The sequence below is a fragment of the Antedon bifida genome, chromosome 4 (genome assembly GCF_963402885.1).
Source record: "Antedon bifida chromosome 4, ecAntBifi1.1, whole genome shotgun sequence".
Classification (NCBI taxonomy): Eukaryota; Metazoa; Echinodermata; class Crinoidea; order Comatulida; family Antedonidae; genus Antedon; species Antedon bifida.
In genome coordinates this window covers 7,476,377-7,495,632 of record NC_136229.1, presented here as the reverse complement: position 1 = coordinate 7,495,632, position 19,256 = coordinate 7,476,377, and the positions used below count along the sequence as shown (strand labels likewise).

At 33.6% G+C, this 19,256-nt stretch overlaps 2 protein-coding genes across 4 annotated transcripts in view; both read left to right on the top strand.

Annotated features, from left to right (window-relative positions):
* LOC144839820 (GATA-binding factor 2-like) overlaps positions 1–19,256 on the top strand; it is an 86,360-nt gene that overhangs the window by 1,574 nt on the left and 65,530 nt on the right. For 2 of the 3 annotated variants that reach the window (XM_078695336.1, XM_078695337.1), the window contains exons 2-7: positions 2,198–3,121; positions 11,264–11,302; positions 11,614–11,759; positions 12,869–12,994; positions 16,260–16,370; positions 16,838–17,827. In XM_078695336.1, the coding sequence (XP_078551462.1) occupies positions 2,239–3,121; positions 11,264–11,302; positions 11,614–11,759; positions 12,869–12,994; positions 16,260–16,370; positions 16,838–17,146 (1,614 nt within the window). In that variant the 5' untranslated portion in view covers positions 2,198–2,238 and the 3' untranslated portion in view covers positions 17,147–17,827. Of the gene's footprint in view, positions 1–2,197; positions 3,122–11,263; positions 11,303–11,613; positions 11,760–12,868; positions 12,995–16,259; positions 16,371–16,837; positions 17,828–19,256 lie in introns of those variants that run through there. The other variant, XR_013611786.1, reaches the window with a different exon arrangement.
* Positions 1–19,256, top strand: part of LOC144839821 (uncharacterized) — a 70,897-nt gene that overhangs the window by 28,972 nt on the left and 22,669 nt on the right. The window lies entirely within an intron of this gene.

Below are 19,256 nucleotides of genomic sequence, written 5' to 3'. Positions count from 1 at the left end.
GACTTCTTGGTATTGTTTGCTAATTGGTGGATTCTTAGAATATAGACTAATAATAAAATAATAAATTTTCGAAATTTAACAACTTCTATAGTACAAATATAACTAATAGTCGGCAGCGTTAAAATGTTTTCATAAATTTAATAGAAATATCGATTCGGAAACCGTAAGTTGAAATATTTTCTTTATTTGATATTATTATAATTACTGTATAGATAATAGGAAATATAGTGTATTTACTTCCAAAAGAGAATTCACATTAATGACAATTTATTTAGAAAATATTCTTATTTATGATCTCTTTGGTTATACAATTAATGGGTTTGTTTCTTAGTTATATAAAATCGTGTTAAAAGTCTCAATTTCTTTTACTTATAAAATTAAGAAAGAACAAGTTTATAAAAATTGTTGAATTCTCAATAACAATGCGAGCCTAAAGACTAAATTAATTTCATCGATAGAATTACATGATGCATTGTTATTTAAAGATAAATATTTTAAAAAGTTGTACCAACTTTACGCTCAGATGTTTTTGTATGTCCTCGATATTTTTGTATTATTCATTTTTCTACTCTAGCTTAAATTCTTATTTTATTAAATTGTATACGATTTCAACTATTTTAGTACAGCTTTAAACAATATATTTAACATTATGTTTACGGTTTCGGGTTTTCTTATTGGTAAGCAGTAAAATTAGTACGCTAACTGCAGTACAATATACACTTTTGTTCCGGGTAGAAAGGCAACGCAAAGATGATGGACAAACGCAATTAATCTGAGAGCGACTGTTTGTATTTACATTTTTTTTATTTTGTCAGTTTCGAATTATAGGCCTACACAAGTCCAATAAGTTCAAGTTTTCTTACTAAAATCACCTTTAACGGGGTAACGCAAGAACTGTAAACCTAATTTGGCTACTCACAAGAGCGACGGCTTTAGTCAATTTGCGCTAACGTCCTTCTGTTGAGTTAGGCCTAAATAATCTTTTCTTTCTAAAATCACTTCAAATTAGCGTGTCTGATAAGTGGAATGCTAAACTTGTACGGAATCATTATCAAGTACATATTCTTGAGAGATTAATCCATTAATTGTACATCACGATGTGATTAAACACTCTTCTTTAATGCAAATAAATGCATGTCTGTTTATATTGGCATTTATTTAGACTTTTAATTTTATCTTGAAAGAATTTTATCCAAGATACTTCGATACGTCGAGTAAATTATAATCAAAAGCCGGTTAATCTTTGTTTACTCTCTGTTTTCATTTAGGCCTATCTGTGATTACAGTAATGGCCTATCGTAATGTAGAATGGCTTTTATTTTATACATCCAAACGATTGACTAAAAGCCCATTTTATCGTTTAGGGCCGCCAACGAAATTGGCCGCATAATGTTAGCCAACTACGGTATACCCACTTCACTGTATATACAATCAATTGGCAATCAATTTAACTCCCTAGTAACATTATAAAACCAATAGATATCAACCTAACACTTCAACATTAAAACCTAGCAATATCAATAGTATCTTCTCACTCGGCAAAAATCGTTTGGCCGAATTCGTCAAACAGAGCTGGCATAAACTACCACAATTATTAGAATGTATACTCGCCTGATCTGCATGAAAATGCATAAACAAATATTTATACGGCTACTTAAAAATATAATTCTCGAATTGATAGTATTGCATTTACGGTTTATATAGTTATATTCCGAGTAGAATAATATACAACATAATGAATCTTTGTGGGTGTATGGTACTTTGTATACATTGTAAAACAATAGCTAAAGAACATTTTGTATTTATGTTTTGTGCGGGACATTATATTTGGGAATTAGGCTCCAATTGAAGCTTGGAAAAACGACCCTCGAGAGTGACCGGTTCGGATGTGCTGGTAACCGGAAATCACGCTTGAAAGACGAGATTTAATTATGTAACAACAATATTGTATTGTAAATGATCACTTCCGTCAGTGGACATAATTATACCTTTGATTGATTTGGTCATGACAGATTGTTGGTATTCAATCACTCAACTTTTCATTATATAAGTAGGCAACACCTTCACCAACAAATTTAGAAAAAAAAATCAGAACAAATTATTTAATATTATCTCTATAAAGGATGAACAAAAAGACAAATTTGCCAGTCTTAAAGATGCATTAGATTTTTCTAAACAATTCTTTAATTTCTTGCAGATTGTCGTCACATTTAAACTTTGTTTTTTTCCCAATGGTACATGGAACGTCCTGAATCAACCAACTGGTGTGCTGGTGTTGTCAACTCCGAAACCACATCAACGGAACAGACTGAACAGACAGATTTGTCCAGCAACCGATCAGAGCAGTCAATTCATAGCCCATCGACCAGCAATTGCGATTCACGTCAATCGACAACTTCTTCACCAGAACAAATCCATCAGACACCACCAAAAGAGGATCACAGACGACAAGAAGAGTTAAGACCTGTACTGAGTGACCATCACCATTACACAACAGCGTACTATACACGTGGTATGCCCTCTGGTGTTGTCTTAGGACCCCTCTCAGAACCAAGCCAATTACTGCCATCAGAGGACGTTGAAGTATTCTTTCATCACCTAGATCAACCGATGCCTACCTCAAGTAATCATTCAAACCTGACCACCTCGACCGTTCTCGCCGATCACCACCACCCTTTTAGTCAAATGTATCCGTCACAAGGGGGAATTCCAGTGCCAACCTGTGTGGGGGTTCAGCCTGCTTACGAGACCTCCCCAGCATCATACATCCACTCAGCAACGAGTCCAGTATACGTGCCAACTACAAGGCCCACCATGCTGACCATGGCTCACCAGTACATTCAACCAGGTAGCGCTCAGCAGCAGTCACCAGTTCAGTCAAGCTCTCACGTTTGGTCAACACAAGCGGACCCAACGGGGACGTACTCAGCGAATTCCGTCAACCAAAGATTTTCTTTTCCGCCTAGCCCTCCGATCAGCTCAGGGACATCGAGACATCACAATGGCCTCAGTCCTTACACACCGTATGTTGGAACAGAGTTCAGCTCTTGGACAGCCGCTGCATCTTATGACTCTCTACACAACGCTCGTACAAGCGCAGCACTTGCAAACCGACGGCTAGGTAAGCAATAATATAGTTTTAAACTTTTTGTTAAAACATTTTCTTTATTTTCAGAAGATTCTATAACTTTTTCTATTTTCTAAAGTTTCTGTTTTATTTGATCATTCGAAATGTTATATTTTAAAACGTTATTAAATGTTAACAACATCTACTTTAAACTATTGTCGGTCGGTTGATTAGTATACCGTAGTTTATTTCAAATTAAACGTGGTGTATGTAAGAATTCGGATTGTTATCCTATGGACGATATAAAAATGCAGTCTACTATCCACTAAGGTCATACGCAGGTAGTTGTAGAACATCACAGCGTTTAAAATAATTATACACAACATTGGTGTTAATCAATATAAAAAGGGATTGCGACAATTGACATAAACCAGTTTACATGTCGATGTGAACTGTCCAACTTCTAAAGCTTCAGGCCCTGTCTAGACAACTTATCTAAGTTTGATGGGCGTGCCATACCCTTCGCGCCCACTGAGACGGAGAAAGTAAACAGGGATGCAAGTTATTTATTCCCGTACATCATGTTGCGTTGAGAAGTTTTGAGCTGGGAAGGTGAAACTTCCATGTTTATTTTTGGTCGCTGTCGTACTTGTATTTCTTACCTAATTAGTGATTTCCTTGTAGTATAACAAGGTGGTAATATTGATTCATAGCAAGGAGGTGTAAGATAATTGTCAATTGAATAACTTTCTCTCGGAGAAACAAAATCATGGATGTATTGTAAATGAAATACTGTACAGAAACTATATTCAGGTGTGGGCCTTGATTATTATAAAGCCCGGACTTGTTATTTGTTAACCGTGGTAGACGCATTATTTTCAGCAAGCTATTTCGGTCTTTCTTAGATATTTCCAGTGTTTAGAGTTTGTATTTTAGGGGGTGTCGTTTTTAATAGTCGTCAATCGGTATAACAGTTTAGGTATTCGGCGTGATATAATAAAGTTGAATAAGTTTGACAATCTTACGACAAGAAAAATAAACAATAATTATAATATAAATTATCTTCTATAGAACATTCCTACAGGTAACGATTCCGATGATTTCATAAATACACGGCGCCACATTGCAACATGGGTAATAAAATGAGATCTGTTTATTTAAATCCTGCGTATAGGACTATAAAGTATACGTCACGAGGAGCTCATCAGTTGGCACCACGAAGACAAAAACAATTTAACGCGCGCGTTCACAAGTTGATAATAATGTTACGCTCGCATTAAACTTAGTATCTAGCGTAAAGAGGCAATGTTTTAAATAGTTTTTCTTTATCCTTTGCCACCACGAGAATCAACTGTAGTACTTTAATGTCGTCATCGGTCGGTAGCTTTGTTAATAATAAACACGATGGATTTAAGATGAGTTACTGAAAGCTTCTAACGTTTGACATCTTTTAAAACATAGGCCTAAAACGATTTTTTAAACTCTAAACTTGGTAAACTCTTGACATATTTCAGTAACTGTTTATCCCAATCAGTAGTTAATTTTGAATTGATTGTAATTACGTTTAATAGCATCACATTTTAAACAGCGTTGACAACGCCAACTTCATCGCCGTTTAAGCACGCTCACATGTCCAGAGCTGGCGTGTTTAAGGAGCTATGCTGACAGATACGAGCGTTTAGCGAGAGCTAATGTGTTAGTGTTGTGATATTTCGTGCCTATATACACAATAGCCTTCGTTAATTGATACTAGTATTCAGTGTTGTGTAGTAAATGATGCTTGGTTTGGAGTGTGTATGTTAGTATAGGAACGGAAATAATACCGGTAGGTGGCTATAGCTGCTACGGCAATTTGTGACGATTTTCTGCTACATAGGCCCATGGAGCTAACTTATTTCTCCATGATAGGCCTAAGGCCCAATACAAATCAAAATTGTCTTATTTTTCTTTTTTTCTAGCAGCTTAGGCCTATAGGAATATATCAACGTAGCCTAAAATACCGTACACAACACAACCGAAAACAACTGAACAACAATAATATATAAAATATCATAGTTAATTAACTATTATATTTTATTTGTAATACCAACTGAATGAATCTTTTTAATGAACAATAATAAACATTTTTATTACGTACTTCAGTGCTACTTACGATTCAATTCATTCATCAGATCTAATATATTTTATTTAACTCTCTTAAAACATTCATTTTCGCAAAAATTTAAACAAAAATCATATTGGGCCGATTTCCTTGATTTATAACGATAATAATTAATTTTTCCGATATTTTCATTAAATAATGCAGCGAAAAATGTTTATGTACCGATTTGGTGGGGACTAATCCCAGTATCATTCATATTAACCGACTGTATAGTAATACTTGTTGCTGTTTTCAAGTCGGGAACCAGACCACATGTCTTAATTAGCGAATAGTAAAAACAATATATGAACCAATAGCAAACATTTGCAAATTAATTACCTAATTAAAACTTCACACACGATTTGCCAATTAGATTATTACATCAGTTCTACCCTAACGTTTCTCTAGTAACGTAGTTTACAAATTAGTTACTATTTAACTTCAAATTCAAACAATATTATAGAAACTCGATGCGAAGTAACATCTGGGAGTTTTGCTGAAAATATGAAGCGAGAAAGACCATCACGCATATTTTTTTAACGAATTGGAATATTGGTTATTTTAATAAATATACTTATATAATAATAATTATTATAATGCAACAAATAAGTAAAAGAAATGTATTTGCCAATGCTGCGTTTAAACTCGTTCTGTTCCGCTCTGAGAAATGATGCGTTCGTATGCCGTGTAGGCTAAAGTACTTTATGTTTCGTCAAATTTTAAATAGTTTTAAGTTTGATCAATTAAAATAAATAAATGTTGGGGAGATTACGAAAGAAACCTAACATACAGTATAACCTACGTTATGTTTGCATCGTTAACAATTACCGAACATTTAATGAAATAAGTTAATGCCTAATTGATAAACGTGCGATCGACACTTTCTCTAATGAAAATGGACACATTGGTATAAAACACTCAACCTGTCACAGCGGTGCGATTGAGTCAGTCAACATTTGATCAAAAAGGAAACATTGTAGGCTACTAGGCCTAAAGAATAGCTAAAAAACAACGTTCAATCAATACAATTCTATCGCATTGATACAGTAAAAGACAGCTTTAATTTTTATTTGGTTTGTATGATTTTAGGCCTATTTTGTTTTTATCGTTGTTTAGGCCGCGTATGCACAGATACATTTAATAGCGTTTCATATGACGTAGGCCTATGTGCCTGGTGCTACCCTGCCGTCCTTGCCTAAGAAACACCTAAAGCCCTTTCTAATTGTTTTATCGAGACCACCTAAACAAATAATCCCGAAGATTCACTTTAGTTTGTCCTAGCTGTCAAAATAGTATCACTGTGTGTATCTAATTTAAATCTTAAAACTTTCTGCTAATTGTTGTAAATAACGAGGTTTAGCCTACAAAACAAGTTGCAGAACATCTACCACCGGCACTGTAGCCTTGGTGGTGGACATCTTAACAAACATGCTATTCCGGTTAAAGATGTATTGTTCGCAAAATACATGAAAATGAGATTAATAAAATCAATTTAAATAAGCCATTTTTTGCAGTTTTAATAAAGTTCACTTCTGTTAAAAAAATAATTATTATTTCACTTCTAAAAAGACAAAAGAAACGGGTAATTTTAACCAAAAAACAATTGTCTGACAGATAATTTAAGTACTTTTTGCTTTAAATTACACTTTCGGGTAAATAATTTTTTTTATGTGACATTAAAATGGCATATTCAAAAAAAAAAAAATTAAATTACCGTGTTCAGTATTAATTAATTATTTTTTAAGACCACTAAATTTAAGTTACCGAAACATTGTGAACAAAATAAACTGCACTTGATTGTTATAGGGCACTAACATTAAACAGCATCTGCAGTTTATACTGACTACAAACTAAGCGGGTATCCGGAGAAAGTCTGGTTTTCCGGTTACAGTCATTTGTTTAGGCCCAAACTAAAGTAGGCCTAACATTAAAACATGTTTTTAATGGCAAGAAGTTGAAAATATAAAACATACAGTAGTGAATGTAGTAGTTTTCATTTTAATTCAATCGTAGTCTGTCGGATTATAAATATATTATATAGTGAACAACAGTATATATACTGTAAAATAAATAGTGAGGCCTGATTTTTACGACGCAAGAAGCCGTTAGTCGATCAGCCCAACTAGTATCGCACACACACGTTATCAAATTAGTTTATACAAAACGGTGGCACTAGTAATTCAGTAATAAATAAAGAATGTGACATTAAATTCAGTTATAAAGATATAAATGTGACATTTTTACAGTTAGTTAATGCAAACACAAGAGTAAGACAGATATCAGATAAATACCTGGCCTAACCAGATAAACTTATCTGATTAATGTGTTAATACTAACGTAATCTTGTTTCTTTTCCGAAACAATAATTTAATTTTAAAATGAACAAATCATCAGTTAAATAAATGTTAAATTTTGAAAAAAATAAATGTTATGAATTTATTGAACTATTTGCTAAACTGTTTTAACGAAATTGTTTCTAGGCTTTTTGTCTCTCTTTTTAAATTCATAATCATTAACGAGAGGAAACTACGTCGCGAACCAATGCTTAAAAATCAATCGAAACTAAATACATTAGGCCTACTTCATTGTTTACTATTTTAAAATGTAATTTTAGAAGTAAGTACATTTTGGAACCATTGTCTTAATTAAACAGCGTTCGTTTTTTTTCGCGCTTTACAAAACCGGGAACCATTCATTTATTATTAACAATGAGTAGGCCTATAACCCCTTTCGTTGCCGGCGTTCAACTGCGCAGTAAGGGTTAAGTTTCGGTACGGTAGACCTAAATAACAAAGAATCGAAACTTTTAACGTTAATGATTAATGTATCGACACACATTTTGGTATAGGAAGGACATTCACAATCCTCTTTCGGTAGGCCTGATTTTTACCGTTTGTGATTTGTTGTAAAAGCGTTTGTTTCGAAATTATTTGTACAGTAATATGTTAGTACTGTGTTTTATTTACTTTTACATTATTTACTTTGGTTGCTGTCGGTTTGTTCGTTCATTTTGACTTTTGAACAAGTCTATTGTTGTTTCGAGTGTTTACTGGCCAAAAGAAAATACTCTTTAACTAGTCTTGATATTATACAAGGCAGGGAAGGGCAAAGTTCATAACAATTATTAATCAGTAATTGCAAGAGTAAATAAAGTTAAATTTTAAAGGAATGACCTTTGAACTATCTGGTTGCTGGAGTTGGGATTCCTCTGGAGTTGCGAAATATTGTATAAAAAACACAAGTTAAGCAAACGTGTGTTTACCTCCATGGTTAGGAAAAGTTATCGTTATAAAGACATAAAAGAACGGTGTCTTTAGTGAAGTGAGATACGCTGTTAGCGATGATCTGAGCAATGCACAGTATATTAGGCCTATACATTAAAAAAAATGAAATTAATGAGGTATATGGTACGATTAGTAATTTAAAATTGTTTGAATGAAGTAAACACGTAAACGAATCGACTAACTGCAAAGACAATGTCTTTTGAATTTTAATAAAATTCAAAATAGCACAGGCCTAGTCGACTGCTAAACATTTTGGTCTAAGCCTTTAGGCCTATTCATTTCTCTATATTCATTATTGGCTGATTTATTATTTGAATTACTAACTAAGTCATACATTACTATAAGTAAAGTAAATGTTATTAATTCGTTGGTAACTAATTATACATGTGTCTATACATTAACATGTATGTAGGTTAAATGTCCGCTTGTTTAATGTCTAGTTATGCTTGATTCTCACGCAACACGAGGACGTAATGCAACGCAAGTGATTTGACCAATCGCAAGCAATGGATAATTTGAACTGTCGCTTGTCATTGGTCAACTCGTTTGCGTTGCATCTACGCCCTTGCGTTGCGCCTCTAGTGGAACTAAGCTTTAATTATACGTAAACAACTTGTGATCATGATATTGAAGATTTTATTATAAATTCGTATGATTGTTTCTAATTCTAATTGTTTCCAAGCAATATTCCCAGGAAAGGTTGGTGGCCAGGGAGTTGTACCGAATGACCGAATGCTATCTTTGCCCTGGATAATCCCGACGTCCATTATAGATGTCAATTTAAAATCTGTAGCATGCCTTGTATAGCGCATTATGGCCACCAACCTTTACGTTCCATACGGAATTTAGTAACTCGCAGTAAACGTTTAAGCGCCAAAAAGTGAGGTAATTCTGACAACCCATCCCACGAAATAAACGAAAGACATTAATTTGCTAACAGTCAGTTTACTGTAGCTGAACCCAAATTAAACAATTGTTCATGCGACGAGACGACTACATTAAGTTTATAAAAAACGGTTAAAGACATTATATTTCAACCAATGTTGTGACAGTAATTGATGTAAACGCCACTGATTATGATTTATGTCATAGAAATGTGCGCTATATAACTTAAAGTGTTGATGTTATTAATAATTGTCAGGAACGTTTAATAATACCGAACTTGTAAAAGCATTAATTAAGTTGATGAGTTGGACGTGTTGTCGACACCACGACCAATACAAAACCAGAGAAAAAAACCTGACAAAACTAATAGCGGTTTAATATCATATTTTTCTCTGATGGGACGGCAATAAACCACGTCAAATAGATACCGCAATAAAACTGTTTGTTCCTGCTATGGTACACCTTTTGTATCGAAAGGATTTGGTCTTGTTAGGCTCGTAAATAATATAGTATCCTTCTATTGTGTCAGCAAATTGCATTGTTTAGCTGCTTAGACTTACCGTTTGCATTACTCAATTCTAAAGTGTCACGCTTAACCATAGAAACAAATATGAAAGTTAAAAATACCATGCGGTTAAGAAAATCTGGGTTAAGCAGGTTGGTGTGGGATTCTTGATCTGCCGGATAATGACCTGTTTTTGTTGACTAATAAACAAAAAATAATTGTTTAATTTATGGCAATTATTATCTCTTTGGTTTGTTAGGGAGGGGGATGTCAAGGTTTAGCAGAGCTGAAACTGATAGGCCAAAGACATATAAGTAGGCCTAGAGTATAGCCTCCTCCTGTTCCAGGTTTATGTAGTTTCTACTTTAATAGTTGTAAAATACCTTATCGTTTCTTGTTATCGTTTGTGCAATGTATTTCTGTTTTGAAAAAAGACAACAACATAAAAATAATGTCATTTTCAAGTAATGTGTTAGATCAAAAGCTACTCATCACGTGAACCAATCAAAATAATTCATATTTTTATAACAGTGTACCTCATCTGTGTGGGTTCTGCGAATAGAATATGTAAACTCAATCGTAGTGCAATTACCGAAATGAGGTACATACATGATTACATTGTGCAAATAGCTAGGACGAATACAAAAAGTTCAGTTTGTCATTTTCCATTCGCCAATTGAAATAAGGTCCAGCTGTCTCCCCAGACTAATAGTTGATAAAGGAAGACTTATTTCTGAAATTTAAAACTCAGAATATTTTGGTTTTATCTCAACTCGCTCGATCAATGTCAAAGCTAAAGGAATATCCGATTTGTCAATCTAGATGGAAGATCTTTCAACCAGTAACGCGAGCCTTGCAAAAGAACATTGTTAGTAATAATATGACATAGGTTAAACATATCCAACAAATGACGTATTATTCTCGCACACTGTATTTCATCTATTAAATGACATAAAGGTCCGTTTATACTACGATGCCTAAAGGCCCGTTTATACTACGAAGCCCAAAGGTCCGTTTATACGGATGATACCGAACGACGATAGATAAATATAATAAACATTTGTTCATATAATAATTTATACGTTGTCATCATTGAATCAGGATACCGGTAACCACTTTATACTGTCTTTGATGAAGACAGTTAAAACGCTATCGTATGAATTGTATTGTTCTAAATATTAAATCGGTTGATTGATTAGATTTTTTGAACATTATTATTTTCAGTATAGGCCTAAATAGATATATTTCTACGGATTTCTAATTCATTTATATTTCTGTAGACAAACATATATATCTAATGTATCGTCGTTTGTTACTGTTCTATAGTTTTATTTTTTTAAGCACACAAACTAATGAATGCTATGATTTTTGTTTATTTATAGATGGCTGCCCTGGCGAAATGTGGACCCCAGATTATGGAGGTAAAAACACATTCAATAAACGATTTTTATGCAATTTGATGAAATTAACGACTTTAAGTCCTAAATGTCTTTTGACGGGACTGCTTGCGTCTGTATAGATGATAGGGCTACCCAGGAAAAAAGAAATAGGTATTGGGTTGTAATATGATATGATTTTGAAGACTCGAACAATTATAACATTTCACTCCAAAATATTACTTTTAAAATGCATCATTTCATTTCTTCACAAACTATTTTTATTCTATTATATTCAATTCAATTTCTTTTATTTCGGAAATATTTCATCCATATCCATATTGTTTTCGTTACAGAGGGTAGAGAATGCGTCAACTGTGGAGCGATGTCCACACCTTTATGGAGGCGAGATGGCACAGGTCACTATCTCTGTAACGCGTGCGGCCTTTATCACAAGATGAACGGTATGAATAGGCCGCTCATAAAACCGCAAAGAAGAATGGTAAGAATCATATGTTACTCGTCTCTCAAATTACTTAGAGATAAGTTGATATCTTTCCCATTGCGGTTCAGAATGATGATCTGAAAAAATTATGTTGTTAATTTATATGTTCATGTTTACTTTAAAAAAAAACTTTATCTTAAAAGTTTCCCAACCTCAATTGCTCTAGGCCTATAGTTTGGTTGTAATTCGTTCCTTAACAAATTAACTTTATGTGACAAAAATTGTGGTGTTCCCATACATGTACACGATATGATGTTATATCACTACCATATTTGGGCACATCACACATTTTGTCAAAATAGTTTGATATTGTAGACGGAGATTAATGCGAATTCATATTTATATATACATTTCCACGAAGTTCTGATAATCGAACTGTTTAGGTTAAAAAAACAACATATTGTTAATAAGAAGGTTTTGCAATCATACGAAACGGAACTATATTTTCAGAAGCAATATAATCTTATAGGCCTACTTAAAGAGAGATGATTGTAGCTGCCCTGCTAACGCAATTGGCCTAAGAACTTTTCATGTCACTTTTGTTTAAATTCAACAAACAATTTGTGATTGATATGTCTGCAATACGTATTTTTAAACATAAAAGCACATGTCTAAAAGTAAATAGAATGTTTAGATTTTTTTAACGGCTCGTCTTATATAACAACAACGTTCCAACATGTTCAACTGTTTGTAATGATTACATTAGGTTGAAATATAGTTTCCGTTTGTTCAATTGTAATGATTAATAAGATATTTGATTGAAATTGTATCTGCTTTGTGTTCGCGTCTGGGGAGGGGGCAGATGTGTGAGGCCTTATAAGCTCTAATTAAACAGCACATGTATATATTCTTGTATGATTACAACTTTTTCCCACTTGTTATAGACTGAATAGTAAAAATATTTGATCGACCTCTGTTCAAATTTATATATGCATAGGTTTTTTGATCTAGCCGCCTTCGGTTTACAGATTTCAACTAAAGTATTATACATATGAAACGCCATTTGTGGCAAAATATTTATCTTTTTACCAATGAAGTCGAATCGCCATGTAGAGCCTAGATTAGTGGCTTTATTAAATGGATTTAATTTTCTTTTATTTTCTTAGTCTGGATCAAGACGAGAGGGCATTGCTTGTGCTAACTGCAGAACATCTACGACAACACTTTGGCGAAGGAACAAAGAAGGTGAACCCGTTTGCAACGCATGCGGACTCTACTACAAACTTCACAATGTAAGAGATAGATTCATTTACAGTATATTTATACAAAGTGTTTTATTAAAGCGTTAAAGATGTATTGTCTGTCCCTCAAAAACATAAAAAATGAAGATTAATAGATCAGATTTTGAATAGTCCCTCTTGTAGTTTAATAAAGTTAATTACTTTCGAAAAAAAAATAATAAAAGGTTAAATTCAACCAAAAACCCATTTACTTGGTTTAAATTACAGTTATTTTCAGGTAAATAATTTTGTTTCGATTATATTTTTGGTCAAAGTGAATAACTATTACTTGTCATTAAAAAATATATTTTTTCATAGAGAAAATATATCTTTAATTGTGGATTTTTTTTCAATTTGTATTTATCTAACGTCATAGAATAGTATGTTTATTTTAAATTGTAACATAAAGTTGCCCTGACTTGCAACTTTGTCTCACAATACACCGTGTGCGAAAAAAGACCCAACAAATTCAAATTAATTAAAGTACAAACGAGGTTGAAATGATACGGGTTTCACACTCTAAAAACGAATTAACAAATGAAAACTTGAATGTTTTCTGCATTTACAACTATTAAAAATAACATTTTCCATTACGCCTACTTGTCTTAAGCTTCTTCCAAGCCATGAATTACGAAACAGTGTAAAATCGAGACAGGTTTACAACTATTTTCCGGGACTAATGATCTTGTTCACTTTACATCAACCTGATTGTTTAAAAAGCAGTCAAACTTCTCGTCAAAACTAAATTGAACACAAAGTACCCACTAGTAAAACATAATTTATGTGTTCATGTCACCAATGTTTATTTGTTACTCTCTACTTAAAGTATTTCTTTGTATATTGAACATAGTAAAATCCTTCCGAGTCGCGATGAGGGGTTACCGCGAAGGGAAAAGAAGCACGAATTGGTTACTGACCCAGTGCCTATGCTGTTTTATCATGGTACAGGACAGAAAGGCGTAAATAGGGTGTCAGCACGTAGGTCGGGCTGGGTGTCTCTTGTATTATTTTACAACTTAGGTGGCCTACTATTATACCACGAAATAATACACTGATCATTTCTTGAATGCAAAAACAAAACCTTCACGATATAGAGATTCAACACTGACTTATGACACGAATCACTGGTGAACCAGATATAGTTTGTGAACAGAAAGTACACCGGACTGTACTAAATAATATTTATACCGGTAGGCATATCTCCTCCGCCGCGAAGCTTATTCGAAATCAGTTACACATGCGGATTCGAGGAACAAATGCCAAATAGTTTAGGCTAGCATTTCGTTTTCCTACGTTTAAGCCCCGGTTTAAGACTATAGATCCGTCACTGAGTATGCGCTTTCAGAGCGCGCACGCAAACGTCAGGAGCAGGAGAACCGTAACCTACAAGAAACTATTGACAGAAAATCAACGGTACAACATTTTTTTACATCATTTCTCGCTGCTATCGACATCAGGTACAACTGACTTTATCAAATAAACTAACTCTTGACCTATTAAGAGACCTCTTAAATAAAGTATGTGCAACTTCAAAAGCATCATTTGTCTTCCGAAACATCGATTAACTTTTACTGTAGACCTACTGCAAAACAGTTCATTTCAATTCGATACACAGTTCTTCCTGTAAAACGGAAACTGTCGCGAATGTAAAGATAAAACTACAAGTTCAATCAAATGTCAATGGAATATTCAGTGGATCCATTCACATCGAGCGCAACGAAGCGTTTAAAGAACTTATGCAGTTAAATCTCGCAGTTGCGCAGGATTGGTACGAGGATGGATATTGCACATTGTCCACGTGTTGTATTCTACAACGCCGATTCGGATTTTCGTCATTGTTGTCTTACCGATTTTACTCACGCGCGGGTTTATTTTAGTGCGCGTATGTTTTCAAGGCATCACAATATGTGTTATCTTATTAAATATATATTCTTCATCTACAAGTATACGTCCCTAACTGTAATTACTGGTTGTAATAATTGGCACTATTCCAGAAGTGTGAACATTATTAGAATATCTTACGCTACTCTTTAAACGACATACACAAAGCGTCAAACGATCTCATGCGCATGTTTTTCACAAACTATTTTAAGTAGACTCAATACTATACGTCCATGATATATAGTGTTTATTTTAACTTAACCCTTTAGTAATGTTGTATAATGTAAAGTGTAAGACAGTTTACTATAATGTTAGGTGCGTGCGACATATTATGACTTTTTGATAAATCCTCATTCAGACAGTACGACATATCTATTGGAAAAAAATGCCGCGGAGACGCGAATCTTAAACATTACATAAATACGCCTTGCCTATGTTAATTATGATTTAGAGGACTGGGTTTACAACCAAATTATGCACGATATACGAGCTACAATTGTTGCATTATAACATTGCACTTTGTAAATTTAAAATAAAACGAGCGACTACTTCGGAAGTAATTGCCCAATTTAGCGATATTCAGTACCAGTTTAGACCGTCTGTATATTTTAAAAATTCCATATTTAGATGACAATGCGCTCGAGATGAAAGTTTGTTTGTCAAGTTTTGTTTTTTTCTATTTATTTAAAATAAAACGAGCGACTACTTCGGAAGTAATTGTCCAATTTAGCGATATTAAGTAACAATTTAGACCCTCTGTATATTCTTAAATTCCATTTTAGTAGAATTGCGCTCGAGTTGAAATAGTTTAGGCTTATTTGTGTTTTTTTTTTCTCCTACAAATTTACTGAACGGAAATGAACGTCAAAATATTGTGAGTAGAAGTTACTTTCGTCATGGGGTGTTCGACTTGTTTTTATTTCAAAAACATGATTGATGTTCATAACCATGCATCCCATGTAATCTATTTTGACATAAATTATATTTCTCGAGTTAAATGCTCTGTAGAACGCTGCTCTAGAAGACATTGTCCGATATTTTGATATTACATTACCGTGGTTTTTAGTCGTGCAAACGCGACTCTATAGCTCACTGTGTTGGTCGGTCGGTCGGTCGGTAAACACTAACTCAAATTTGCGCACGCAACTGCAGCCATTTATATGGCTTTCTTTATTGACATTCTATTAAGTATTATTATACTTATTATTATGTTTTAAATAAAAAGCCCAAATGCATCCAAACGTAGGCCTACACAGTGTATTCTTCTTCGTTCGTTTATTTTACACTAAAGTCAACGCAGAGAACACATCCGGGATATTTGTTTTAATAACAATATTGTATCATAATAACGAAAAAAAGATTTGCATTTTCTAAAGGTTTTGTTTTTGTCTTACAGGTTAATAGACCACTAGCTATGAAAAAAGATGGAATACAGACAAGAAAGAGAAAACCAAAGGGTTCCAAACCATCTCAACAGTCAACACCAAAAGATCACAGTTCAATGAAGGTATGTTTGTTTGTTGTGGGCCTTAAATATTAATACAGTAAATTCTCCAAAAATCCCTAGTTTTATTTGATTTATTTTGCTTCAAAGAGCAAAACAAACTGAAGGAAAAGTGAAGAAAAATGAATTGAATGCTTTGGACCCGGATAACCCAATTAAGCATCTAATAAACCATAATTATTTTGAATTCGGTAATGGACTATAAAAAGAAATAAGTAAAAGTATACACGATTGGAAAAAAATAATTCAAATTAATATTGTTGTAATAAAAGGATTTGAATGTGTACATTTTGGAAAAAAGAATTGCAAAATGTATTAACTATTATTGCAATAAACGCCGAATACCAATCTTTCTCCACATTTAGTGTACTGTGACTAGTGCCATCATAATACAACATGGCTCCTACTAAATTTTGGGACCAACTCATGGGATATCTCAGTGTAATATATTTTTTTATTTTCTCTTTTAGATGGACTCGTACAACAATGGAATTACCAACGTCCATTCTCTTGCTAACCCTCACTCGATCGGCGGCCCTCACTCCATCGTCAACATGCAGAGTACGCATCCGATAATGACCACCCCAACAAGTAACATCATCTTATCAAACGGATCATCAAATCCACTGAATCTTGCTAACCCTACGCCGGAGGCTAGCCCGAACATTCAGACGAGTGTAGCCCAGACGATCTTCAACACTGTCAACCCATCTCCACCGGTAGCGGTTGCTGTTAATCTCGAGCGACACAGTCCAATTATAACAGTTAAAACCGAATGAAACATTAATGTGTAACAATCTGTATATAGATAAAATAATTGCGCCAAAAGTGTGCTCATGGAGACAAAATTAGGATTTAATAGAACTGTTGACAAGAGGTAGACGTGACGTCCTAAACGTGTACAGTACATTTACACGTGTTTGATTTAGAATCAAATATTATTTATAATGGTGTCACCATATTAATGGAAACTTCAGATTACACTATGCGAATTAAGAGTGAAAACCGATAAAGCGTAATGCTTGGCGTAGGCACGGATGCTATCACAACGGCGGTTCGTTACGCTCTATTGCTTAGTTCTTAGGCCGATGTGTTAAGTTGCATCGTAAAAAAATTGTTCTAACTAATATTAATAAGGCCACAGTAATTGTTTTAAGTTTAGTTTTTTTTTTATTTCGTTGTATTATTTTCCTACAATTTGGACACCGCTTCCAATGTGTGCTTAGAATTGTACAACTTTGCATCTATTGATGTTTAAGTATAAATAACAAATTCAATATGTCTTCCAAATAGGTTACTCATTGCTTGGAAACACTGTGTTAAGCAATAAGTTTGTTTTATAGTTAAGTTTAGCTGATGAAAAAGTTATGATTTTTACAGTAATTTGCAAATAAATGTCGTAGTATTGGTACTCAAAAGACATTATGTGCAATTGTATTTTATTCAAAATTTACCAATTTGTCAAAGCATTTAGGAAAACATTGCGCATAACGCGATTAAAAGCACAGTAATGTACCTAACACAGGGTGAATCAGACAACTAACGAAACTGGACTTAATGTTAAAAAAACAAATATGCAACCGATCTTTACTTTATTAGTTATAACGGTGGAGTAAATACTCTTTTATTAATAAGCATTATTAGTACACTGATTTATTTAGGTGATATTATCGTTTCTATATCATACCATTATTATAGTTAAGTTAAATCATTGCTTGACTGGTGAATATGAAATTTAACTGTTGAAAAATACCTTTTGACTATTAAGCTTTAAAAAGGCATAATGTATATCGGGTCTGGGTATATGTTTTTGTAGCCTAAGTGGTCTCTTACAAATTATAACTGTCTATGGCAGTATTCACTGCAATCTTGTTTTCCCCCCGGCACAAAGCTACGAGGCCAAGGCGAAGACCCCTATACACCCAAGTATAAAACCAGTTGAGGTACTTTTCCTTATTAATAATTAGTCCACAAATTTCAGATAGGTATGTATAGCCTACAAATATGTACAAGTTGTTGGTATTTGTTATTTAATATGTACTGACATCAAGTGATTGTACAGTGTTAAAATGATATACTGTATTTAAATATTATGTATAATTATAGATTAGGCCTATGTTATTACTTAAAATGAAAATGTGCAAATTATCTGACATTCAATTAGAGAAATGTCATGGAAGTATTAATGGCTGTTAAAAAATGTAAGAAAGAAATGATATTAAAATGTCTGTAAATATTTAAAACAAACTGGTAGTTCGACCTTTTTCTGAATATGACGTGCCGTTCTTTGAATAGGGAACTATCAATTTCATAGGACCTACGCATAACGTGATCGACTGAACCTAGAATTCGCCAAAACGTTATCGAGGAAACGAGGATTCCTTCATGGTACTAACACAGCATGATCATAAAGCTTGGTTCCCACTTCAACGGACGTAATTAGCCAATCACAAGCGACCGTTCAGACAATCCATCGCACTGTGATTGGTCAAATTGCATGCGTTGCGCTAGTGAGAACAACATTTTACTAGCTCCATTGGTCGTCGCAAATCGGAAACTCGCTATTTAAATTCTACTTAACATTTTAGCAAATAATATCTGTATATTAAACATATTAATTACGGTACATTTTCTTAACAATTCAATTAAAAATAGACCTGTTCATTTTAAGTGTATTATCATCATCAACTTCATAAATTGAAATGGCCTTTGAAAATACTGGATATACCATCACCAGGAATGGTATAAACTACGATTTAAATGTTAAATTCAAACTTTTAATTTTACTGATAACTACTTATACAGTAGAATGTTAGGCCTACTTTAAATGCTCAGGGTGATCATATATTTTAACTAGGTAACGGTAACGCTGTACATTGAACAACATAC